The 26,395-nt window shown below is 44.1% G+C and overlaps 1 protein-coding gene across 2 annotated transcripts in view; it reads right to left on the bottom strand.

Moving 5' to 3' along the window:
• TSPAN2 (tetraspanin 2) overlaps positions 1-24,604 on the bottom strand; it is a 60,628-nt gene extending 36,024 nt beyond the window's left edge. The window contains exons 1-2 of one of the 2 annotated variants that reach the window (XM_084611404.1): positions 24,402-24,547; positions 14,041-14,143 (exon numbers count right to left, since the gene is read on the bottom strand). In XM_084611404.1, the coding sequence (XP_084467530.1) occupies positions 14,041-14,143; positions 24,402-24,458 (160 nt within the window). In that variant the 5' untranslated portion in view covers positions 24,459-24,547. Of the gene's footprint in view, positions 1-14,040; positions 14,144-24,401 lie in introns of both variants that reach the window. The other variant, XM_084611405.1, reaches the window with a different exon arrangement.
• Between the last annotated feature and the right edge of the window lie 1,791 nt (positions 24,605-26,395).

Here is a 26,395-nt window from a genome sequence, read left to right as displayed (position 1 = left end):
GAAAGTCACACCAGTGAACTGGTGGAAGTCACTTAAGCATCTGGATTCAGAGACTGTTGAGGTGATAATCTCACTTTTAACAGCAGTAGGTTCTTCTACCAGTGTAGAAAGAATATTTTCTTCCTTTGGACTAATTCATTCCAAATTGAGAAATTGTTTGGGACCTGAAAAAGCAGGAAAGCTTGTTTTTCTTTTCCAGATTATGAACAAACAGGAAAATGAAGGTGAAGACGACTGAGTTAGTTGCAAAAGCCAATATTTTAAGTTTCTCATGTTGACCTGGCTGACATAGCTTATTTATTTATTTATTTATTTATTTTTGTTTTTTTTTTAAAAAATATTTAACTATTTCAGTTAAAAAAATTTTTTTAACAAAAACAAACCTGATTTAAAAAACCTGAATGTTTAACTATATGCTTAACTATATTCATATGCTTGTTTTGTTAAAATATTATATGTTTGCTGTTGAAGAAAAAAATCCAGAATACATAATGTTGTTGTTTTACTTAAATAAAGCAATTTAAATGACTGTCTGCTAAGTTCTCCTCCTAATAGAGCACGGCAAGAAAATCCTCCAAATATTAATGACTAACCTGTTGAATTGGAGATAGTTCACCTCCCAATAACTTCATAAATATCTGCTTTAATTACTTTGGTAAATGAAATAACCAAACAATCATTCATTTTCTGATATAGCTGTAAAACTAATCTGAAAAGTTTTCAAAATAAATCACTTTAAAAATGTATAGTGTATACCTTCTAAAAATGAAACCTACGTCTGTCTCTGAGTTGTGAAGAATATGTATTAAGGTTATAACAACCAACAAGAATGCACTTTTATGTAGAAATCCATGATTAAATTGAGTCTTCCTGACTAGTGATTTAAATCACAATTTAAATCAATTTGATTTAAATCAAATCCACCCTGCCCTTAATCTTCTCTTTGTTAAGCCAGAAAGAGTGAGCTCCTTGAGTCTATCACTCTAAGGCAGAGAGCTGACTGTGAAGGGTCTGGGGAGAAGTGTCACTTTGCAATAGAGCTGGTAAAAAAAAGGGGTCTCAGCTAAGACTATTATTTTTGTGAAAAAATCTAATTTTTGACTACATTTTTTGTTTTCTTAAACAAATTTTTTGGTGGGTAACCCTTCAAGTTTTTCAGTATTTTTGGAGATTTTTGTGGAAATGCTCACCTCACTGTTTTGTGTTCTCTCCCTTAAAAAAAGTGGGTAAAAATGTTATTTAAAAACAGGAAGCAACACTTTCATTTTTAGCAATAACATTCTTCCTCTTTAAGTGAGAAAACAACACATAACACTTCAACTTCTTTGTCAGTCAGAAAAGAGAAAGTGGGAGAAAATGGAAAAGAAGCCACCTTTTAGACTTTTCCAACTGGCAAAAGTTGCAAAGGCGAAAGGAAGTGGGGAGAAGTAGTTTGGATCACACTTCCTTAATTTTTCAAATTTTCCTATAGGAAAACCATTATTTCCCAATGGGAAGATTTCATTTGGGGATTTTTCCAATGACAATTCCCAGGGGAAAGGTTTCCAATTTCCAGCCAGCTCTGTTTGTGATAATGATGGCAACTGACAATGAGCCAATGGCAATCTCAAACAGAGAGGCCTATGGCCACCCGCAGGGAAGGAGGGCAAATGCATATGTAAGGTTGAGATCCCCACATGTTCACAGTATGGAGCTCCACACTATTGTGTGGCCTGAGGAAAAACCCCACACATGACAGACTCAGACACTTTAATTTGCACTTTCTAGCCTTCCTTGCTAGTGCCTGTGTCCTGCTCGGCATGGGAATGGGCAAATCAGTCTTCCCTGGTTACTGATATAAAGCTCTGGGTACAGGATGCTATTTCTTTTTCTTTCCCTTGGCTATAAGGACACAGACTCTATTTTGGAATGGGTACGAGGCAACAGCTACCTAGCCTTAAACAGCATCTAGTAACAAGGATAAAGGGCATTTTGTGCACCACGCACAGCTGAATGGAACGTTTGTCCTAAGCACTGACTGTGGAATTCCATCACTCTGAATTGTTTAGGAAAAGGAAAGGATAGAACTTTACAGCTGCAAACTGGGGCATGTTTGTGCGTGTGTTGGGGGCAAGAGACGGCCCCATTTCCGAGACAGAGTGAAAGGCTCTGTGAGAGATCTGCTCCTTTGCTGCCTCCGAGCCCTTATACACACATGCGAATCTACAAACAACACAACTTCACATTAATTAACCTCAATGGAAGATTGCTTGTTTGGGTTACCAGTTTGTAATCTGTCAGAAATCCCACAGCACCAGAAACATCCCAGCTGTTGACGAAATAACAAATGTATCCTCAGAACCAGTCTCAATCTTTGTTTGCATTGTGAAGGATCACACAATGGATAGGAATAGGAATTAAAATTCTGCTCTAAGTAGAGGAGAAACATGAAAACACAAGCCAGTGACCCAGGAACTTATTAGCGTGTGATAAAGCAAAGCCTCTTCCCAGACAATGCAAACCAATGGCCTTCTTCAGCTACTTACCTTCCTGTGACACAGTTTTACTGAGGATCTGAGTACACACGAGTTCTGTGCAGCATCTCCTGCCAGGAGAAGTTAAACTCATTCATAGGGTCTGTTTTCTCCAAAATCCTGCTCACAACTTTGAGACATGGACCCATGTCTGAGGTCCATCACTGTGGAGCAGTGGGAGATAAAGGCACAGTGTCTCTACGTGGCCTTATTTCACATGGGTTTCTTATTTACTTGGCTCTCTATATTTTCATGGGTATTTTTTCCATTTAAATGGGTCTCCTCTCTCTCCTGGGCTGAGAAGCCAACACTGCACACACAGCCAAGTGTTCAGCCTCCATTACCTGAGAAAACAAGTAGCCCCATTCTTGGCATGAGGGAGCCAGAGGCAGCGATGGCAGAAGATCCCAGCATCCAGACTTGACCGGAAGAGATTTCCACTGAACTTCTCAGTAAACTCCAGGGAACGGTTACTGGCTTACTATGGGACTGAAAGTAACTACAGTCCCATCGGCAATTGCCTATTCTCCCTGTCAAGGGCTGACACAACTGTGACAGGGGCTATCATATCCCAAGGCTGCATTTGGTGACATCGAGAAACCAAAGATGCACATGCTTTGTGGCGGAAAAATTAGAAACAAACTTGAGTTGTTGGAAATCATGGGCCATATCCTCAGCTGGTGTAAACTGGCAAAGTGCCATTGTCTCCAAAAGAGCTTCACCGATTTACAACAGCTGAGGATCTGGCCCCATTATTCTGTGTGCACAGATTTTTACTATAAATATTCCTATCCAACAGGTTTACAAAACAGGAGAGCAACCAACTGCTGTTTGCAACTGGAGAGAAATGAATTACATGGATTTACAAAGAGAGTGAGATGGAACTCTCAGCTTCCTATGAGCATAGCACATAAACACAAGCACACCCTGTAACTACTGTGAATTTAATAGTTATTTTGTGGTTAGGAGGTTTGCTTTTAACTGAAAAAGTGATAAAACAAGTTTGACCACTTCTCTGTAATATTTGCCTAATTTACCTTTTTTCCTTCCTGCAACTTTTTCAGATGTAACTGTCAAACATGCTATATTTAGACAGCTATTTCAAGCAAATGAAGCTTTTATGTGATATTGTTGAGAGTAATTGACAAGAGATTATCATACTCCAATTTACAAATTGCATTGTAGGGCTGCTGATTTCAGAATCACTTGAGTGTTCCAAATAGCAACCAGAACATATACTTCTGTTGATACATTATAATTTCTGAATTTAATCCTAAAATAAACACCACTACAATGTAACTGCCCATCCTGCATTTCCGCCCCCTTAGTTAGGATATTTCCATGAAAACAGAATCTTTGTTTCTTTTATTTGCATTAGAGTCTAGAGGCCCATTGGGTAGACACTGTACAACACACTCTCAGAGTAGAATCAGCCTACTACTGTTGCTTTTACTCCCATCTTAAATCACATTCACCACCCTAAATAATTATGTTGCAAGAATATACAAACTAACATAGTGCAGCCATTGTCTATGCCAGAACATGGAGGTAGTAAGCAGGGAGCTGACTCCACTCCATGCTTAGTTCAGCATGTGCTATAAAACACTGAGCTAATATCTGAATAAGGTACCAATGTATGCTAGTCTATTAAACCTGATAGACAATTTTTAATGGAACTTCAACAGTCCCAGTGGACTTTAAGATTACATGCAGCTTGATTAGTGACAGAAAAGTTATATTCCCTAGCGCTGTGTAAATCTCTGCAAAGGTGTTGCAGGCTGACTTGTTATCTCCCAGCACCTTTGGTTATGTCAACACGATGAAATGTACTGCCCTTGTGATGTTTAAATGTAAGCATGGAGAATTTCTGGGTGAAAGTGCAGGAAAATAATGAGGACCATCCCTAACATGTCTCTGCTCCAAATCTGCCTTATCATCTGTGCTCAGAGTCATTTGAGATGGGGCAGAAGCTAGAGAGGATCCTGGCTTCTTTATAGCATCCATGAAAATCTGCTCTTGATACTCCCAGTGGATATTCCCATTGTGAGTGTTTCCAGCTCTGTTAGAGTGTAACACAGGGTAGGACGCTTTCCGCATGATACAATCAGCTTTTTGTGCTGTTCCTTTTTCTATAAGCCATTTTCTATCCCTTTTTAAAGATTTGATTCTAAAACTGGGATATTATAAAAAGGAGAGGGTGTGTGATGTATAAGGGATCTAATTTAAGAACCCTGTATGTGCCTGGGCTTTTGGTATCGTCATACACTGTCACAGCAAAATGTTCTTCATTTGTTAATAGACAACCAGGAATTTATCCCCAGTCACCTGAATCACCTGCTTTAGGGTGTCTGCTTCTTGAATTAAGGCAAGTGTTGTCTTGATGACCGGGTCTGGACTAGGAACAACTGTACAGCTAGGAGTCTAACTACTGGTAGTCTGACTAGACCAGGGGTCAGCAACCTTTCAGAAGTGGTGTGCCGAGTCTCCATTTATTCACTCTAATTTAAGGTTTTGCGTGCCAGAAATACATTTTAACATTTTTAGAAGGTCTCTTTCTATAAGTCTGTAATATATAACTAAACTATTGTTGTATGTAAAGTAAATAAGGGTTTTAAAATGTTTAAGAAGCTTCATTTAAAATTAAATTAAAATGCAGAGCCCCCCGGACCGGTGGCCAGGACTCGGGCAGCGTAAATGCCACTGGAAATCAGCTCGCGTGCCGCAGGTTACCTACCCCTGACTAGACTCTGACCCCAGAATCAGTTTTCATCAGCCCAGTGAATCACAAGGGGGTAGGACAGTGGGGACCCAGACCCAGACAGCCTGTTGCTAAATGGCGTTGTCATAGGGGAGAGCAACACACACAATGTCAGGTGCCAAGGTGATCTGTAAGTGCTTTATATAAGAGAATCATAGGCCTGGGGAAGGGAATGTGTCATTCACAGTTACACAGTTAAAGAGCAAGTGCATTAATGAATCTAAGTTAAACAGCTGCTGCTGGTGTAGGGTGGAGATCTACAAGAAATGGCAGCTCCACACAAGGAAAGAGAAGAAGAAAAGTGAAGGCAGATTCATCACCCAGCATCTCTTCAAGAGACAAAGAAATCAGTTTTAAAATGTATTTTCTTGGTTAAAGGGCTCATTATACTCATTAAATGCCTCCTGATTTTAAGTATACAGAAAATGTAAAACCCAAGAAGAAACAGCACTGTCAAGCTTGGGGTATATCTATGTGGGGTCACACATGGTCAGTCCTGGGTCTGGTACTTTTCAATATTTTCCTTAATGACTTGGATAATGGAGTGGAGAATATGCTTATAAAATTGGCAGATGACACCGAGCTGGAAGTGGTTGCAAGCACTTTGGAGAACAGGATTAGAATTCAAAATGACCTTGACAAATTGGAGAATTGGTCTGAAATCAACAAGACAAAATTCAATAAAGTAAGTTCAAAGTACGACACTTAGAAGGAAAAATCAAATGCACAACTACAAAATAGGGAATAACTGCCTAATATTGGTGAAAAGGACCTGGGGGTTAGAGTGGCTCACAAATTGAATGAGTCAAGAAGGTGATTCAGTTGCAAAAAAAGGGCTAATATTCTGGGGTGTATTAACTGGAATATCATATGTAAGACAAAGGAGGTAATTGTCCCACTCCTCTAGGCACTGGAGTAGTGCATACAAGTCTCGGCAAAAAGGTGGATAAATTGATACAGTCCAGAGGAGAGCAACAAAAATGATAAAAGGTATAGAAAACCTGACCTCTGAAGAAAGCTTTAAAAGACTGGGCATGTTTAGCCTTGAGAACAGAAGACTGAGGGGGGACCTGATAACAGTCTTCAACTATGTTCAGGGCTGTTATACAAAGGATGGGGATCAACTGTTCTCCTTGTCTACTGAAGGTAGGATGAGAAGTGATGGGGCTTAATCTGCAGCAAGGGAGATTTAAATTAGAGATTAGGAAGAACTTTCTAACTACAAAGGTATTAAACTCTAGAACAGGCTTCCATCACAGGAGGTTTTTAAGAATACATTAGACAAACATTGGTCAGCGACGGTCTCGGTTTACTTGGTCCTGTCCCATCACAGGGGGATGGGCTTGATGATCTTCCACCGCTACATTTCCATCTGTGATCATGAAATAAGGGTTCAGACAACAAAAAGCCATTTAAATACACTGATTACCTGACCTCCCCATGCCAACACAGGAAAGGTCCTGGCTCTCAGGAGCTCTCGGCAGGTGATAAAAGCCAGTGCTAGTTGAGGAGCTTCTAACAGTTTCAGTTTTGAATCAATCAGTTTTTCCTTTAGTGGCTTTCAGCACAGTAGCTTTCATTTTCCACTCAGGGCCCTTTCTGTACAAACCTTCCTCTGACTGCAGCATGAGGTACCTGCACATTGGGAGTGCAGGAGACGAGGTAGTCGAGTTTACCACCTGAATCTAAGGTGGAGGTTAAAGGTATCTGCAAGCTAAGGGTTGATGTGCAATGGCATGGATTGCCAGCAGCAATTCCCAGTCCCTGGGCAGAAGGTGTCAGGTGTGGAATTGTGCCTTTCTGTGCAGATGCTGCTTTTGCCTCCAGTTCTAATTTTAAAGGCCTGCTGGAATTTGATGGGCTTGTGGATTCGGAAAAGACTGAACAGGACTTTTTAAAGTGCTGACTCAGGATACAGTGCGTGACCCAAAAGATACATCTAGGTGGCACTGAAAATGGTCTGAGCAAAGGAGTAGACAGCTGCAGTTCATATGGTGTCATGCTGCTGGGCTGCTCCTGTTTGCGTGGGCACCCACGACTATGGAGAAAAGCTGCTAATATCCGTCTGCTGCAGACATGACTTCATATCCTAAAGCATGCACTGTCTCATTATAGCCACTCAAAGCTAGTAGGATCATTCAGTCTCCTCAGTGATCTGAAAGGAGAGCCCCAGCCTTCATTGTATTTCCAACCACAGCCACTCTAGCCCCCACAAATGATCAGATTATATAACTGGGGTGGAGAAAGTACAATGTAATAAAGTGGTGAAGAACTTGTAATGTGAAGGGAGTGCTGCGCTTCTGAGCCGAGTGTGCTGCAGGGAGTTATCATCCAGGCTGATTCATTCACACAGATCAGTTTTCCTAGTACATTTCAAGGCCACATGGACTGGCTATATTCAGTTTATACCTTACTGTAACTGACAATGCTATGGTTTAATATTTTACTTGCTAGGAGATATATAGTGAGTGTCCGTCAGCCTGCTCTGGGGGGCCAGAACACAGACCTTCCCCTTCTGCCCAGCCAATCTGGAGGAAAGGGCTGGGTCTCGAACTGTCCCATAAACATCAACAGACTCATGTTCATAGAATCATAGAATCATAGAATATCAGGGTTGGAAGGGACCCCAGAAGGTCATCTAGTCCAACCCCCTGCTCAAAGCAGGACCAATTCCCAGTTAAATCATCCCAGCCAGGGCTTTGTCAAGCCTGACCTTAAAAACCTCTAAGGAAGGAGATTCTACCACCTCCGTAGGTAACGCATTCCAGTGTTTCACCACCCTCTTAGTGAAAAAGTTTTTCCTAATATCCAATCTAAACCTCCCCCACTGCAACTTGAGACCATTACTCCTCATTCTGTCATCTGCTACCATTGAGAACAGTCTAGAGCCATCCTCTTTGGAACCCCCTTTCAGGTAGTTGAAAGCAGCTATCAAATCCCCCCTCATTCTTCTCTTCTGCAGACTAAACAATCCCAGCTCCCTCAGCCTCTCCTCATAAGTCATGTGTTCCAGACCCCTAATCATTTTTGTTGCCCTTCGCTGGACTCTCTCCAATTTATCCACATCCTTCTTGTAGTGTGGGGCCCAAAACTGGACACAGTACTCCAGATGAGGCCTCACCAATGTCGAATAGAGGGGAACGATCACGTCCCTCGATCTGCTCGCTATGCCCCTACTTATACATCCCAAAATGCCATTGGCCTTCTTGGCAACAAGGGCACACTGCTGACTCATATCCAGCTTCTCGTCCACTGTCACCCCTAGGTCCTTTTCCGCAGAACTGCTGCCTAGCCATTCGGTCCCTAGTCTGTAGCTGTGCATTGGGTTCTTCCGTCCTAAGTGCAGAACCCTGCACTTATCCTTATTGAACCTCATCAGATTTCTTTTGGCCCAATCCTCCAATTTGTCTAGGTCCTTCTGTATCCTATCCCTCCCCTCCAGCGTATCTACCACTCCTCCCAGTTTAGTATCATCCGCAAATTTGCTGAGAGTGCAATCCACACCATCCTCCAGATCATTTATGAAGATATTGAACAAAACCGGCCCCAGGACCGACCATTGGGGCACTCCACTTGATACCGGCTGCCAACTAGACATGGAGCCATTGATCACTACTCGTTGAGCCCGACAATCTAGCCATCTTTCTACCCACCTTATAGTGCATTCATCCAGCCCATACTTCCTTAACTTGCTGACAAGAATACTGTGGGAGACCGTGTCAAAAGCTTTGCTAAAGTCAAGAAACAATACATCCATGTTCTAACAGACAAGTGGAGAAGTGACCTCCAGAGTCTAGGAGAAGGCTCTGTTCCCAGCCCCTACCTGGGGAAATCTAGGACCCATGAGGCTGAACATCCCAACTGCCACAGGGAAGAGAGATTCCTCAGAGCGTCACACAGGGAATTCTAACTTGACTCTGTGGGCGGCTGAGAGGGCTGGTCTGGGAGCCCTTGTGCTGGAGTGTCCCGTATTGTTGCTTTAACTCCCTGCTATAGAAGCTTCCCCATCTCAGCTCTCACGTCACAAACTTAACATCCTGTTTGACGGGATCATATTGTCTTCATTTTGGGTTTTAACATTTTAAATTTAAAAGCAGCAGCCCCACAGGTAACATCCCTACCAGCGTGAGAAGTTCACTTAGGAATGGGAAATTACCGAACAGAGACACTTTGAAATGCACTCAACTAAAATCTTGGGTTCAGCCCGCGGCCATTATCCCCTTTAGAGGGCGGCACGTGAACCTGGCTCATTTTTCTTCCCAAAGAAAGCAAGCCCCTTAATTTCAGATTTCTTGGCCTGATGGTCTCAGGAAATAAACAATCAAAAGATCTTTGTTCTTCCAACCAGCGCAGACAACACAGACGAGATGAGTCTGCATAGTAGCAGCCCGGCACTGTAACCATATCCCAGAAAGAAGATAATTAAAGGAAAGAGACTTTGAAGATTCATCATGAAATCTAATGGAAAAAAATCACTGTTTGGGAGCATAATCACAGCTGGAGCAAAATGCTGCCATTATATCTCACTGCTTACAGCAGAGACATAAAACACATGCTGTGAAATGGTGTAAAACATAGAGGCACTGGCATGTTTGCTATCAGGTGTGAACACCCTCAAGCAGTCTAGGCAGTGCGTGCAGTTTGCTAAGGCCTAGGATGGCTGCCTCCTCTTGCTCTGCCGTATTCATTCATAAACAGACGTGTCGTGCCCACTGATATGGGGTGAGAGACTGCAGGAGTCAAAAGATTTGATTACTATAGTGCTAAAATATACCCTTCCTGCCAATCCTGCTCTTATGAACTGTGATGAGGAACCTGAAGCACCAACAAAAAGCCAAACCAGAGATGGCCCTGAGCCTCTGACACAGAAATCTACCTATGTCAAAATTGCCAGTCGGTCTCCAACCAAGAGGAGTATTTCAGTGGCTCGAAAAGTTGGCTGGATTGCTTGGCAAGTGTGGCCAGAACTAAATCCAGGGGGCAAGGAAGATGCCGGATTGCTGGTGAGGGACAAGGTTATTGGGGTGGTTCATGCCAGCCAAATGAAAATACAGGGGTATAATTATCAATCATGTTAAAGTATTTCAGATGCAGGAAAATCTCACTCCATAAATAAGTGTGAGAGGGAAACCAGTTCAAACCAGGTACCATATGAGCAGAATGTGTCTTCCCCAGGAGCTAGTCTGAACAGCCTTAGAACCCACCACAGGCATAGTCCATTTGGCCTGTTAACTACATTCCATCTGCCTAGTTTTAACTACGTCCTTCAATCCATGGTCCTTCAGAAGGAGATTACAGCCAGTGCCCTAAAACTAAGCATAACACAACCCTTCTCTTCTGCAGCAGTTATCTCCTCAGAGAACAAGCCTTACGCAGCCAAGTTCAGCATGAATCCCATGACCAAGTTTATGAGCTGGTCTACACCCCATTTTTGTACTTCTATAAACTGGTTTGGAAATGGTTTAAAGCGGTGTAGCTACCTAGTCTGGATGCAGTTATACAAGTGTAAAGGTCCTTATAGCAGTATAGTTCATGTTGAAGCACCTTTATGCCAGTAGGACTGTCCACATTAGAGTTGCACCGCTTTAGCCATCTCTCTTTCTAAACTGATATAGTTCTAGTGGTACAAAAATGGAGTGTAGAACAGTCCTATGCTGATCAGACTGGGGTCCCCAGGAGCTCTCCCAGGATGTCCCACAGCAGATGTTATACTCACTGCTCTAATGCTTTCCTCTTGGTCTTCTTATCATTTTCAGTAAAGTAGATTTTTTCTCTTCCTGGTTCTCTAGAGTCTCCCCTATGTCAAATGTGCATATTTCTAAGCCGTTCCTTACTGCTCACCTTTCCCTGCCACGTGGTGCATGCCAAAAGGACAGAATGGTGCAAAAGCTACCTCTAACATAGCTACAAAACAGACTCTGAAAGCAGCTCTAATGCAGGCCCCAGTACTGCCTCTGAGCTGATACGATTACAGGTGAAGATCTGGATCCTCAGGCTTGGAGAAAGTGGCTGCAGAGCTGCTATTATAAATAGGCTGGAGGAAAGATTTTTAATATAACCAAACATATTTATATCTCCCTGTCACATTGATGACAGCAGTGCCCTTGAGCAGCAGCCCCTTCCATAGCACAAACACACTCTGCACTTGGACTCAGTGCTGCAAAATCCTGGCTGTCAGCATGAAGGGGCCAGTTTGTCTGGAACAGAAGATACATACACAGCTCCTGTGCACCCCCTGGAAAAATGAGACTCCTGGAATCTCTCTGAATAGGCCTCAGGGGACAAAATGGGAGGGGTGACTCATACCTGAAAGTTACAATGAGAGTCAAGTGCTTGGGGCACCTCAGCAATGGGTGAGGTTCAAACACCTAAACAGAACAACCTGCTGCACAGAGAAACACTGACTCTCTTCCTAGCTCTTCATGATGTAGAGGGTGCTAAAATCTTTGCTAATAGTGCAGCCCTGCCAGATTACCCACAGGCCACAGTACTATTCAGCTGGGATTTGACTGGACATGGGGCAGGCAACAGTGTAAGTTCAAAGGACTTCCCAGTACATTTCTGTCCTGTTCCTCAACTTTCCCTCTTAGCAGATAGGTACTGCAGTGTAGGGGTTCTACAAATACCCAGCCAAAGAAAATTAGCGTGGCAGAAATTAAATCCAGTTTTGGATCAGGAGATACAGCTGAACTTTTACAAGGACATTCTCAAAGCCTCTGCTCAAATGACCAAAATCTAAATAACACTTGGAATTTCCATTTAAGGCTACAGCAGCAGCTTAGACTTTTCAGAAATGCCACTATGCATTCACCAGAGGAAACTACTTTTTGCATAGCAAGGATGATGGAATCTACATTAAGAGGTTTATTTTGGCACATGAAGAGAAGGGAGTTACCTTACAAGTGGAGAACCAATGTTGAAGGCCAATTCAGTCAGGGTGGATGTGGTCCACTCCCAGTAATTGATGAGGAGGTGTCAATACCCAGAGAGGGAAAATTGATAGTGTTAAGTTCGCAAATGAATTGTAGCTCTACGGTTTCTCTTTGAAGACTGTTTTTGAAGTTATTTTGTTGAAGAATGGCTACTTTTAGATCTGTTATTGAGTGTCCCGGGAGATTGAAGTGTTCTCCTACTGGCTTTTGTATGTTACCATTCCTGATGTCTGATTTGTGTCCATGTATCCAATCTACATAGAAACTGTCCAGTTCGGCTGGAGAGGTTTTAGCTAGGGGCTGTACATGATGGCCAGACTTCAAAGAGAAACTGCAGAGCTACAATTCATTTGCAAACTTAACACCATCAATTTGGGCTTGAATAGGGACTGGGTGTGGCTGTCTCACTACAAAAGCAATTTTCCCTCTCTTAGTATTGACACCTCCTCATCAATTATTAGGAGTGGACTACATCCATCCTGACTAAATTGGCCTTCAGCATTGGTTCTGCACTTGTGAGGTAACTCCCTTCTCTTCATGTGTCAATATATATTTATGCCTCTATCTGTAATTTTCACTCCATGCATCTGTAGAAGTGGGTTTGACCCACCAAGAGACTGGGGTTTGGGTCAATTCTTAACTGTACAATGGTCACTTAAAGGTAACTGGAGAGAAGGTTAAACTTGGACTAAGACTCCAGGATAGAAATAACTGGTGCCGTGCACTGCCGCTGAATCAGCTTTCACTTCTGGCAGGCATTCAACTCCTCCAGTGATTCATATTTAATACTCTTACACGAGCAGCCAGGATTTTCTCTCTCTCTCTGGAGATCCCCAGCTGCTGCTCTGCACTTGGCATTGGAGAAGGATGAAATGAGTGTGATAATCAGATTGCATTGAGTGAACCTGCTTAAAGCTTAAAATAGACAGAATCTGACTTCTCCTAACGTGATCAGAGAGGAAAGGGGAAACAAATCAAGGGCATGGGAGGTGTCTCACAATTGGAAATGGATGGATGAAGAAATGGGAAGTATGAAACCACAGGCAACCAATGCACAACAACCAGTTAGGCACATAATATACATGTAACATCTGGAGCCCCCAGAACACCCCAACAGTGCTTGAAAAGCACATCTGGAGCTTTGGAAAAATTACGTCTTTAAATTTACATAAGACGAAGTAAAGCGCCCTAGGGCTGAGGAGCTGGGCTAGTCACTGCTCAGGTTGTGGGAACAATTCTGGAGGTGATGACAGTGCAATTCTACTTTTCAACCATGACAGGATTTGTTCCAATTTCACTGAGACAACACTGAGGGCCTGTGTGTGCAGGAGCAAGAAGAAGCGATGAGCAGTAAGTCCTCCCATTGTGTTTGGAGCTGTACCTGAAATATGCAGAAATGATCCTGTTGCAATCTCATGGAAACATGTTCTTGCCACTGCTTCTAATGTGGCAGGATATGGATCACTCCAATTTCACCATACTGCTGGCTAGCATGGGAAAGGAAAGGCCTCAAAGGGTGCTGTGGTAGGCAGACCTGAATGAGTGCACAATCCTTCCCAGTTTCTGTTTCATAAGCATCAGCATTACAGAAAAATTCAACTATGAAATCATATTTAAGAATTAATTCAGGTCTGCAAAAGTTGTTGCCAAGGAGAGAATTGAGAGAGGCTGTCACTTAATGTGCCATGGGAAGGGCAGGAGACAAGGTTAGTGCCATTCACCTGTCAGACTTTCAAGCACCACTTTTGTATGTGTAGTGTAGAGTAGTGTTTGGGATCATACCTGCTGGTGAAACTGAGGTTGGAGATACAGCCAAAGTCTAAGTGCCTTAACTTACCCATGTAGAAGTACTCTGGGGATTTTTCCTCTGAGGTTAAGTCTCTCAGGACCCCACCAAATCGCAACCATAGTCCAAAGGCAATGACAGCCAACCCTGCCAGCTGGAAAGCAAACAGACCAGTTAATAACAACTGCAAAGGGCCAGAAAGAGCTGGAGCATGCCAAAGAGCTACAACGGGTGACTCCTTGTGCTTCCCGGAAACTCCAAAACCGCAGGATTACAAAGTCACAGAACTCAGCAGGCCCCTCCCAATATTGGATACCAATGAATTTCTGTTACAGAACAACTTGCCTTATCCTCTCCTCTGGCTCTTTAACACCACGGTGCTTTTTAACCCATTAATGACTTTCAAACATTACAAAGAACCAACCTCAGACATTCATCAAAATGGCCCCAAGCAGCCGTGTAGGTTCTGAGTGCCACAGAAAATGACAGGGCCCAAACAGAGGCACAGGGGAAGAGAGCCAGTGCTCAGGAGGCCACAGCTAGTTCCCACAAGCCCAAACAGGCAGAATTTGGAGAATTCGCTCAATGTGCTGTTACTTACTTGGGTGTTTCCTGGTGGTGTAAAAACACCGAATGGAAAGTTCCCTGATGAGAAAAGCTCATTTTCCTCTTCTCTCTTCATTCCCTCCTAGCCCCACAGCCACTCCCCATTCCGCTCCTTACCACCAGAGATACTCAACTGGACTAATTTGAAGGCAGGTCAACCAAGCCTACTCTAAGCCCAGAACATAAGTCTGAGGTCTATGGAATTGGTGCATCCCCAGGAGCTGAGATGGTGCTGCCGGCCCACGCTTGCTTGGCACAGACAGAGCTACTGGGAGAGGAATAACTTCACTGACTGTTTTTCAACCAAAATCTTGTGGCTGCTGTGAAGCTGAATAAACAGACATTAGAGCCGGGCGAGTCCCCTGCCAGTGTGTCACTAGCCCTGCTGCATGGTCAGGAGGAGCACAGATGCAATGGGCCCAGCCTGTGGCTGCTTTGAAACTCTGAGGAAGATGAAGCCAGGGCACACACTCCTCCCCCACCTCGGTTATAAACGATAGTCTCTCTGTTTCAGGAGCTCCAAGTGCCAAATGGCACTGTCCACACGAGACAAGCCAGATTCTGATTAGGGGCACGTTCAAACCAGGAAGAAAAGATTCCGAAAAAGGATCCTACTTCACTGCGGGGAATGTGCTGAAGTTAAGCAGGGCTAGGTCTGATCAGCCCTTGGAGGGGAGGCCACCAAGGACAACCCTAGTGCTACAGGGAGTAACAATGGCATTTTAGTACAGGACAGTCTTCACTACTGAACCCAGAGCCCCAGCAGGGAGTTAGGGGCACTGTCCCAATGAGGGACACTCTGACCATACGCGTGTCTAGCAAAGAAGGTATCAATTTTTTCAAACATCAAGAAGAATCCCATTTGATACAAATACAAACCCAGTGCAATGGGATGTCAGCTCAGGAGAAATGTTTAGATGATGGGCCCAGTTCTGCAAAGTGCTAATCCTCTTCTGGGAGCTGAGGAGTCCCCCAGCTCCCACTAATGTTATTGGGTTGAAGTGTTCAGCACTTTGCAGGATCAGACCCAATGCTCCCCAAGAGGAATTGAGTGCAGAGCATTTAAGTGCACTGTCAATGCAGAAATGGCCGATTTCCTGGTGCTCCGCAAAGGACACTCCTATGGTAGATAAGGGCAAAAATACCTTCTCCGTTATCCGGCTGAACCTGTCACATCAGCATAGATCAAATCCAGATGCTTCAAAGAGGACCATGAAAACAACAGACATCAGCCTGGCTGTTAAGGGCAATTCTGCCAGGGCTCCACCAATGTGGGGACAGGAGGCTTCAGAATGACCCTGCAAACCAGAGCTCAGGCCCAATAACAACAGATTTCAGCTCACAAAGCTAATTTAGGTAAAGATGAAGCCAACACAGAACAGAACAAACACTGTTGACAGAGTCCAGAGCCAATATCTGCAGCCGCTGCCCAACCTGGAGGAGAGTGGGGGAGCCCACTGCTTCATCACATCTTTGGCATCTGACAGTAGATGCCAAAGATGGGTCTGTCTGGGTCTCTCTCACCCTACTGTGCACCTGTTCAATACTGGTGCAAGTGAATTCAGCACAGACTGGATGCAGCACTTGAGAGGATGGTCTGAAAATGAGCAACAGGACAAGAAGGCAAACTGTTGGACTGACTCTGAGGTCTGGCTTAACTCTACCTACACAGAGACATAGCCTTCCCTAGGCAAATGGACTGGAGTGAACTTCATCATTGTACACAAGCCAAGCGTCCCCAAGTGCCCTGATCATGCTGCTAGAGACTCCTGAGCCAGACTCATAGGCTAGCCTTAGGATTATTAGGGTCACCAGTAGGAGTTATTGGGAAAATCAGGTTTACTTGGGCTACATGTGCCCTTCTAGGTTCAGCCAAGTTTTCTGACTGATAGTGTCAGAGTTGTGTACATGTAAAGCAACTTCCCAGCCAATCAAGAACAGAGAGACTGAAACCTATCTTCTTTCTCAATACATTAAACAAGACACAATAGCCGTTATTTTCATGAAATCACATAACACAAAGCTTTGTACTGGTCCCGTTGGATTCACAGCTGCAGCTGAGTAACAGAACTCCCAGGGCACTGTGCACGTTGGCACTGTATACATTGGAACTGTGGCACTTAAAGGAGCTGTGTTCAATTTAACCTTATTCAAAACCTACAAGGTAAAAGGGAAAATACCCCACCTATATTTGCCTAAAAGAAAAGGCTGAAACTGTAAGGTAGAAGGTCTATTTTGCAGCTTCTGACAGAGTATGGAAAAGAAAGGGGAAAGAGTGAAAAGCTATTTAAAAAGTATGTGTGTCCTTTTAAATAATTCTATTAAGATGCTAATGTACTGCCCTGGAAATGTGTGTTTTCTGTGTCATTTATGCCATGAATTGGGCCCGCTAGATTTTCAGTAGTTAACCACACTTCAGGAAAACTGCAGAGTATGAAATTGCAAATGGCATACATGGTAGAAATGTCTCTATGGAATCAACTTTTCCTAAATTACCCACAGCTGGCTGAAGGGACCCCAGACTTGCCTAGGAAACATGCATCCAGGCAGAGTGGGTTGCATGTCTTTCATTGAGTGCGACTGTAAAGGCTCTTAACTGAGAAGCAATTTCAAAGAAGAGCTACTATAGGCAAACACAAATATTCCCTTTAAGTGTGCCTGCTACCCAAAGCTGTATCATTTAGTTGCCACTGTGGCTCCATCAGTCACAACAGATTTCTTCTTTCTTTCCTTTATGGGAAACCTTACAGAAGGGGGACTGTTAGGTGAGAGACGTAAATACAGTGATAGCAAGACTGCCCCCCCAAAAGTGATACTATGAAAGAAAATGCCTTTATTATCCTTTAGTTGTTTAACAAGCTTGGGTTCTATAGTCTGCACCATATTTAGTCTGAATCTCCCTGCTCAGGATACAAAGCAGCGATCAGAGCAAGTCTGTGTTTCTAGAAGGCTTTTAAGCAGTACCAGGGGAGAAGGTACAAGGATACATACCAATCAGCTGACTAACAGGTTACAGCCCTTCTGTCAGAATAACCTAGGAGGGGTTATTTGCAACATTAGTTCATGGGGAAAATTACAAGTATATACAATACTTTGGATTCAGAATACATTTTCTACTAGATACTGATGGAGGTAGCTCTGGGCAAGCCCCACTGAACTGCTTAACAGGCAGAAGGCTGTTTGAATGAGATCAAATATTTTCTGTATGGACAATGGCATGTTTCATACTGGATAGAACTTCAGTCACAAGAAAGCTCTGCAGACTTGGAGAGTTAGCAGTAGGAAAGAAGACAGAGAATGTTGTCCTATTTAGCATCCTCTCCCCCAGTGTACAGAGGCAGGGAGTTGTGAATGGGTTTTATATGGGGTCAGTGTTACAGTATCACATACTTTCTGCTGAGAATGTAACTTTGGTTAAATTATTTAAAGTGCAATTGAAGTGTCCTGTGTCTAAGGTTCCCAAACTTGGGTCCACAAAAAGCTGCCTGGTGACCTGGTGCTGGTTTTCCTCCTTGTTTCCAGCTGAGAAACAGCGTGGATGTGAGGGGAGATGAAATGCAAAGCTGGAGCAGCCTCTGTGAGTAACTATTTTTTTTTAAAATGGACAAACACTTCTCACACTAAAAGCTACAAATATGCAAAGGCTTCCTAAAATCACTTCTCTAGGTAACCAATGGCTGTATCTGCCAGAGGATGGTACTTGAACCTGAATGGGAAGAGAAGTGTCTGAAAGACAACCTATTATGATGCGGCCCATACTATGGAAAAAGTGAGAGCCATGCCCTGTAGTACTGAACACTTTTACAACATGCAGGTCATGCTAATGGTATAATTCTAGGAAATCACCTGCCTACAACAGACAGAAATTGCTGATGGCAAAGAAATCCTTTTATATTATCAAAAATCAAACTGGAAGATAAGTACTACCCCAGGCAATTTTATCCAGAGCAGCTCTCCCTGAGAACTTGGATATCTGGCAAAGAGCTGTAACTACACTGTTGATAACAACTAGGGATATAAAATGTTAACATTAGTCTTACTGGTTAACGTGCCTTAATCGTTAACCCCTGAGCCGGCTGGCTGGACCCAGCAGCCCTGCGCCAGCCGAAGCAGCACCACCTGGAGCTGCCCCAGCCATGCCAGCCAGATCAGCCCCAGCCGCTGGTGCGTTAATTGGTTAACCGTTTAAACAAAATATTTTTAATCGTTTAAACGATTAACTTCTTAAACGGTATTTATATCCCTAATAACAATACCATTAAACCCTGCTGTATTGTTCTGCAATTATGGGAGCTGAGGTCCTGTGTGTATAGCAAACTTCTCCAGAGGCTGTCAGGAGTTGTCAAGCCATGGCATTGGTTAGCAGACTTTGAGTCCTCTTCCTGCTTTCCAGCGGTAGAAAATCTAAGCCATCTTGTGTTTGTAGATATCAAAGCAATCACAGCGCTAACCAACATTATAACCTCCTTCTGCTCAAGTGGCAACTCCAACGAGAAAGCACAGAGAAAGAAAATGGGCTACTGGCTCCCTGCACAGCCTACAGGTCAGGATGTGCCTGGGATCAGTGAGAGGTGCAGCCCCCAAGCTGGACAAGACCTGGGGAGTGAGTGAGAGGTGTGACCCCTGGACTATTGGACACTGGGGCAATAAGCAACAGGTGTGATTCCAGCTGAGAGGTCAAAGAGAGTAAAAATGTGAAGGGGTGCCCTGGGAAAGGGTCTTTTAGCCTAAGACTATCCCTAACGGCTGTATTATTGCAGAGCTTCCTTTAGCTCGTATTCAACTAGACATCATGAGAACTGGCCCTGTTGTTAAGACTACGATAGATACTTCACTGTGTGTCTTCAATTGTGCACTGGCACCCTGCACAAACTCCTGCAAAGAAAACTATATTAAAGGCAAAAGCTAGGCTGATGCAATAAGGATAAGACATTAAACACATTAAAAGCAGGGATTCAAAGTGAGGGTTCCCACAGCAACAATAACTAAGCCCCCCTGCAGCTAAAGTACCTTGTATTCTTGACTTCTGTGCAGATAAAACCTCAGCCTTGGAAGCTGCACTAACAGCAAGCCCTAACATGCATTGTTACACTGCACATTTGCTTCAGAGTCCCACTCCACGACCTCTAGAGCAATGACATCCAGAAAGACTCCAAACACAACCGTGCTCCTTACACTGCCAACTCAAAGACAGGGGGACTCTTGCCATGTTTGGTGTATGCAAAGTCTCTCGAGGACCCTGCACATACCCAGTCTGAAAAGACCACTCCAGTGACTGACAACAATCTGTTCCTAAACAGAAGGTCTTAGTAATACAGGGGGAGCAGAATTTTATTAGTATGTTTGGCAGTACTTTGGGGTACTTTAAGTGTCTTGCAATGTTTGACTGAATGTGGAAAACTGCCCTGCCTTTTCTGGTAGGCAAATGACATACCACACACTGGTATGTGCGGGATGCAGTTTTCACCAGTTTGTAACTTCTTCATCTTGGAAACTATTTTTGTTTTTTTGCAGACATAGCAAACCCACACCTCTATCTAATCTACGTATCTATTGCATCTCTAGAACATCTGCACCTGTGCCATGTGGGTGCACAGGATGACAGATGGTAACTTTTATCCAAACTGGTTTTGAGTTATCCAGGCAGAGAAAGTCATGAGTAAGATTTTATTTTTAAAGAGCAGAAATCCCCCTCACTCCATTCCAAAATACCTGCATAATAATTTTTAAAGCACCACTGAAAAGAAAAATGGGAAAATGCAGCCCAAAAGATAATTTTGCTAGAAACTTACAAGCCACTGAATAAAGGGCTTAAAAGCCAGTGACATTTAAAGTACACACAAGCGCTAAGGAAACATGTTTATCTTCTATAACTTTAGATGAGCCATCTGATGTTTCGATTACTATCGGAAAGATCTTGGAGTCATCGTGGATAGTTCTCTGAAGAGTGTGTGCAGTGTGCAGCGGCAGTCAAAAGAACAAACGGGATGTTAGGAATCATTAAAAAAGGGATAGAGAATAAGACTGAGAATATCTTATTGCCCTTATATAAATCCATGGTACGCCCAGATCTTGAATACTGCGTACAGATTGGTCCCCTCATCTCAAAAAAGATATACTGGCATTAGAAAAGGTACAGAGAAGGGCAACTAAAATGATTAGGGGTTTGGAATGGGTCCCATATGAGGAGAGATTAAAGAGGCTAGGACTTTTCAGCTTGGAAAAGAGGAGATTAAGGAGGGATATGATAGAGGTATATAGAGTGGTGTGGAGAAAGTGAATAAGGAAAAGTTATTTACTTGTTTCCATAATATAAGAACTAGGGGCCACCAAATGAAATTAATGGGTAGCAGGTTTAAAACAAATAAAAGGAAGTTCTTCACTCAGCGCACAGTCAACCTGTGGAACTCCTTGCCTGAGGAGGTTGTGAAGGCTAGGACTAAAACAGGGTTTAAAAGAGAACTGGATAAATTCATGGAGGTTAAGTCCATTAATGGCTATTAGCCAGGATAGGTAAGGAATGGTGTCCCTAGCTTCTGCCTGTCAGAGGGTGGAGATGGATGGCAGGAGAGAGGTCACTAGATCATTACCTGTTGGGTTCACTCCCTCTGGGGCACCTGGCATTGGCCACTGTCGGTAGACAGGATACTGGGCTGGATGGACCTTTGGTCTGACCCAGTATGGCCGTTCTTATGTTCTTATGACCAAAACTAAACTGGCAACATATGGTGTGAACTGGGTGTGCATCTGAAGAGCATCAGGTCGCTCTTGTGCAGATGTGCTGAGACCACTACCTGTCACACTGACCAATACTGTCTCATTGTTTCCTTTTATTCACATCTGTCTATATCCACCTGTTGTCTCTTGTCTTTTACTTAGACAGTAAGCTCCTTGGGGCAGGAACCTTTTTTTTGTTCTGTGATTGTACAGCGTCTAGCTCAATGGGGTCCTGGTCCACGCGGGGGCTCCTGGGCGCTGCCCTGACACATTATTATTATTTATTCTTTGTGCTGTGTGATGGGGAGATGAAATGGAGCGCAGATGACAAATACTAGTCTCACCATCTAATGCACTACTGGAAGGCACTCATTTACTATGGTAATGAGGGCACTAAAAAGTACCGATATGAAATGGAATGTATGTGTGGGAAACCCAGTTACTCTCATTGATAATACACGGAACGTGTTTGTGTGTGCATGTAGATCGTTTCCTGAATGTCTAGTCACCCCTAGTGATCAAAAATGGTAGGTGTGTACACATATCTGTATACTGAAGGAGCCTGCTCATAGCTGGGCCTCCTAATTTTGAGCAGGCCCTTAGAACAGAGACTGTGCTACGCTTTCCCTCCAGTGGCCATTAGGGGCCCTCAAGTTTTGAGGGTCGGTGCCACATCATCCCATATCAGTATGGTGCGGCAATGGAATGATGTTTCATCACCATATCAGGATGCTGTTCAATGAACTGACCACACTGTGATGGAAAGTATTTGTCTTATAAGGTGAACTTGTAAAAGCAGCAGATGACAGGTTCATAGGCTCAGGTCACAAGAGCTTGGTGCTGGCATGTGTGTGATGTCTTGGCTTGTAGATTTACTGTTTGACTGGTGGGGAACTGGGCACCTCTGAAAGTTAACTATGTCCATTTTATATTTTTAAAGAAAGATGCTGTCTCAGCTGAGTTTTGCCTCTCTTTGTATCAAGAATATTTTGTTCTGTGATGAGGCATTTCCTAAGGTTTATAAAAAATAAAACAACAACAACAACAAAGAAGAAGCCCAGACCACTGGATAGGCATGTTTTAAAAGTTAAATCTGAAGTAATACATAAATAATATAGCTTTCTTTTGATGTATATGTGCACTGCCCAGAAATTTGCTTCCCACAATGTTAGAGCAAAGTCACAGTGCTGAAACAAACATATCCTGTGACTGTTGCAACTAGGTGAGATACTTATCCTTCTTTCCTGTGTTGGTTATGTGTAAAACAAGAGCATCTCCTATTACCACATCACCAAGACAAGGTGTGTCCGCTGGCAGACCAAAGGTCCACGCTCTCACATTCTAACATGGAGGCTTAATAAAGCTCCACATGAGAACTACACTGGACAAAACATCCAAATAGGCAATTTTACATAATTGTAGTAATATTTCCATATTTAGAGCCATGGTCTCCAACAATGGATGGTTTTGCTTCCCTTTTGATTCATGATTATCAGCACTGCCCAAGCCAAGATACCAGCACAGTACTGGGAAAATACCAATTTCCAGAACAATGCCAAGGAATAAACAGCTATGATTTTTGTTAAACCAATATGTACAGATGAAGTTCTTTATTTCTATTGCTGTATGGTTGGGCAAACCCCCACATATACTCTTTCACTACAGATCACTAGCTATTTTGTTCTAGCTGCTGGTAACACTGGTAGGTATTTAGAACTGGGGGAGAAGAGTGTGTGTGTGTGTTTTATGTCAAAAGCAAAATATTCTTGCTAATGAGCATCACAGAACAGAATGTTTACAAGATCAAGAGCAGAGTTTGAGAAGCTTAAGCCAAACTGCCAAAGACACTATGCAAGCCTATTAGTCAACTTGCCTACCCAAAACTGCACCTAGGGCTTGGTGACCACTCCCTCAGCACTGTGATTGTGGGGATGCTGAAATTAAGGGTTGTTTCTATGAAGGGAGACTGCATTCTAAAAGACAACATTTTTAGCACCCCCAATGAACATACCTAGAAATATTATTACTTTGCAGCTGCATACTTTAAATAGAATGGGCAAGATTTCCTCCTGATCTGTAGATGCCTAAATACCTGGTTGTGTCTAAGTGATGTAAACAGCATCCATAATTATTTGTGCCTGCAAAATTCATAGATATTATTAAGATTCATAGATATTAAGGTCAGAAGGGACCATTATGATCATCTCGTCTGACCTCCTTTGCAATTACCAAACCAAAATCCAGGGTAAGGCCAGGCTGAAATGTGTCTCAGTGGGTGCAGAGCTGTGGCGTCTGCCCCAGGGGACTGGGGCGGTGTGCACACTTACTTATCATTTGCATAGCACTGACATGCCGCACAGACAGAAACAGCTGTTGGCATGAAGACCTCACAAGCCCAAAGAGAAAAACATGTGAAGGGTGCAGTAAAGGGATCCCCCAAACCAAGTAGAAAATATCACAGTCAAATGTACAATTTCAGAGTAGCAGCCGTGTTAGCCTGTATTCGCAAAAAGAAAAGGAGGACTTCTGGCACCTTAGAGACTAACCAATTTATTTGAGCATGAGCTTTCCTGAGCTACAGTTTCCACGGTTTGCATCCGATGAAGTGAGCTGTAGCTCACGACAGCTTATGCTCAAATAAATTGGTGAGTCTCGAAGGTGCCACAAGTCCTCCTGTTCTTTTAGTCGAATGTACATTTCCTTTTCATTCTGATTAACTACTTGGAGGTCAGCGCTCCAGCAGGCTCCAGAGGGCGCCCCCCAGTGCTCCCCTCCCCGCCTGGCTGATGGCTTGTGGGTGTCCCTGGAGAAGTGGGTGTTGGGGGGTGGGGAGCAGCTCGGAAAGGGGTTCCGCGGGTCAGGGGGACTGTGGGAAGCAGACGTGGGTGCCAGTCCGGCCCGCAGGGTGAGGGTGATGGCAAGCGAGCCCTGCGGACTCCTCCCAGCTCCCGCCCCACAGAGACCCCGGTCCCCCAGCTCCCCCCGGTCCCAGCCCGCTGTGGCCATCAGGGGCGCGCGGAGCAGCCCTTGCCCGCAGCGCGGCTCCCGGGCGCCCCGGCCCCGGCCCGGCCCGGCCCGGCCCCACTGACCCAGAAGGCGAAGTTGAAGGCGAAGAGCAGGAACTTGATGCAGCGCAGGCGGCCCATGGCGGGCTCCGGCTCCGCGCCCCGACTCGCCGGCTGCTCCCGGGGCGCGGGGGGAGGCAGGTGCAGGGAGAGGATGGGGCATGGCCCGGCGGGGGCGGGCAGGAGCAGAGCCCGCCCCTGGTGCCGAGCAGCCGGCGGCGGCGCTGGGGCTGGTGAGGGCTTTGCAGCGACCCCCGCTGCCGGTGCGCGGCTGCAGCCAGCCTGGCCCGGGGCCAAGCACGGGACAGGCGCCCTGGGCCGCCCGGGGCAGGGCTCCTCGGCAGGGCTCCAGGTTCCCACCTGCCTCCTCTACTTCTCTCCTGTTCTCTCTAGGCTTCTGCTCCTCCCTCCTTCCCTGGAGGATCCCAGCTCCTCCCTGGCATTGCCGGAGTTTGTTCATGTCCTTAATGCCATCTGACATCCGGGGAGCAGCGTGTGCGCCCCAGATTGTGATTAGGGAGGGAGAGTGTTTTGCTTTTGATACATACACTGCTCTGTTTATAGCAGAGAGGGCACGCAGAGAAGTGTGCCCCGCACTTGGAGCAGGGATGGTGCTTTGTTGCTGGGGGAGTTCACTCCATGAAACTCAAGAACAGAACATTTCTAAAAGGGAACATGTTAAAGATACTTTCCTAATCCTAGCTGCTCAGATTTGTGCTTTCTGGGATTTGCATGAAAATGCACAGCGCTTTCTGAGGACCTGATAGGTCCAGAGGAATCCACTTTGCTACTCATTGCTGTGGATAAAAAGGGAGAATAAGGATTTTACCCCTAAAGCCTCTTATGCCCTCCCAGAATACATTCTGGACTGCCCCTAGTTTGAGAACCTCTGCTCTAGACTATCCTTGACAGGTGTTTGTCTAACCTTTTCTTAAAAACCTCCAGTGATGGAGATTCCACAACCTTCTCAGATATTTTGTTCCAGTGTTTAACCACCCTGACAGGAAATTTTTCCTAATGTCTATCCTCAGTCTCCCTTGCTGCAATTTAAACCCATTACTTCTTGCCCTGTCCTCACTGGGTAAGAAGAACAATTTATCACCCTTTCCTTTATATACTTGAAGCCTGTTATCGTTGTCATCCCCCCCCCTTCTCCAGACAAAACAAACCAATTTTTTTCAATCTTTCCTTGTGAGTCACATTTTCGAGAACTTTAATAATTTTTGTTGCTCTCTTCTGGACTTTCTCCAGTTTGTCCACATCTTTCCCAAAGTGTGGTGCACAGACTGGACACAGGACTCTAGTTGAGGCCTTATCAGCGAGTAGAGTAGAATAATTACTTCTGCCTGGCTTACTACACGCCTGCTAATGCATCCCAGAATGACATGTGCTTTTCTTGAGCAGTATTACATTCTTGACGCTGTTTGTGATGATCCACTATAACTCCCAGATCCTTTTCTGCAGTATTCCTTCCGAAGCAATCATTTCCCATTTTTGTAGTTTTGTGCAATTGCTTATTCCTTTCTAAGTGTAGTACATATGTGACTCTCCTCTGATTACAGTGTGTGTATGGTATATTGTTCAAGTCTCTTCCATGTGGCTCTGACAGAGGCTTTTCAGCAGCCCTTCCCTCACTCACAGGAGCTTTGAGAAGGAACTTGTCAGATACTGAAACTGCTTTGTGGGCCTCTGCCAGAGGTCACAAGGTGAGGCAGACGTTTTTGAGAAAAGGACCCTTAATATTAAACATTTTATCCAAATATTGAATGTATCAAGTGTTTATTTTCCATTTTGTTTTGTAATAAAATAGTTTTATAGGGAGACTTCACCTATCTAGTTTGCTTTTGCATTTAGTGCCTCCATTTCTGAGATGCCTCCCTGCTGAGATCCCTCGAGAGGTTAATGTAGTGTAGATTCTCAAGGCAGAGAGATATGGAACTTACGTACAAATGAGAGATAAAGGGGGAAACTGTTTACTTGTGTGTGTACTAAAAAATAAACCAATTTTGTGACATGAC

This window comes from Lepidochelys olivacea (genome assembly GCF_965140295.1).
Source record: "Lepidochelys olivacea isolate rLepOli2 genome assembly, chromosome: 21".
Taxonomy (NCBI): Eukaryota; Metazoa; Chordata; order Testudines; family Cheloniidae; genus Lepidochelys; species Lepidochelys olivacea.
The sequence above is the reverse complement of the archived record's forward strand: the minus strand, read 5'-3'. Positions and strand labels throughout refer to the sequence as shown.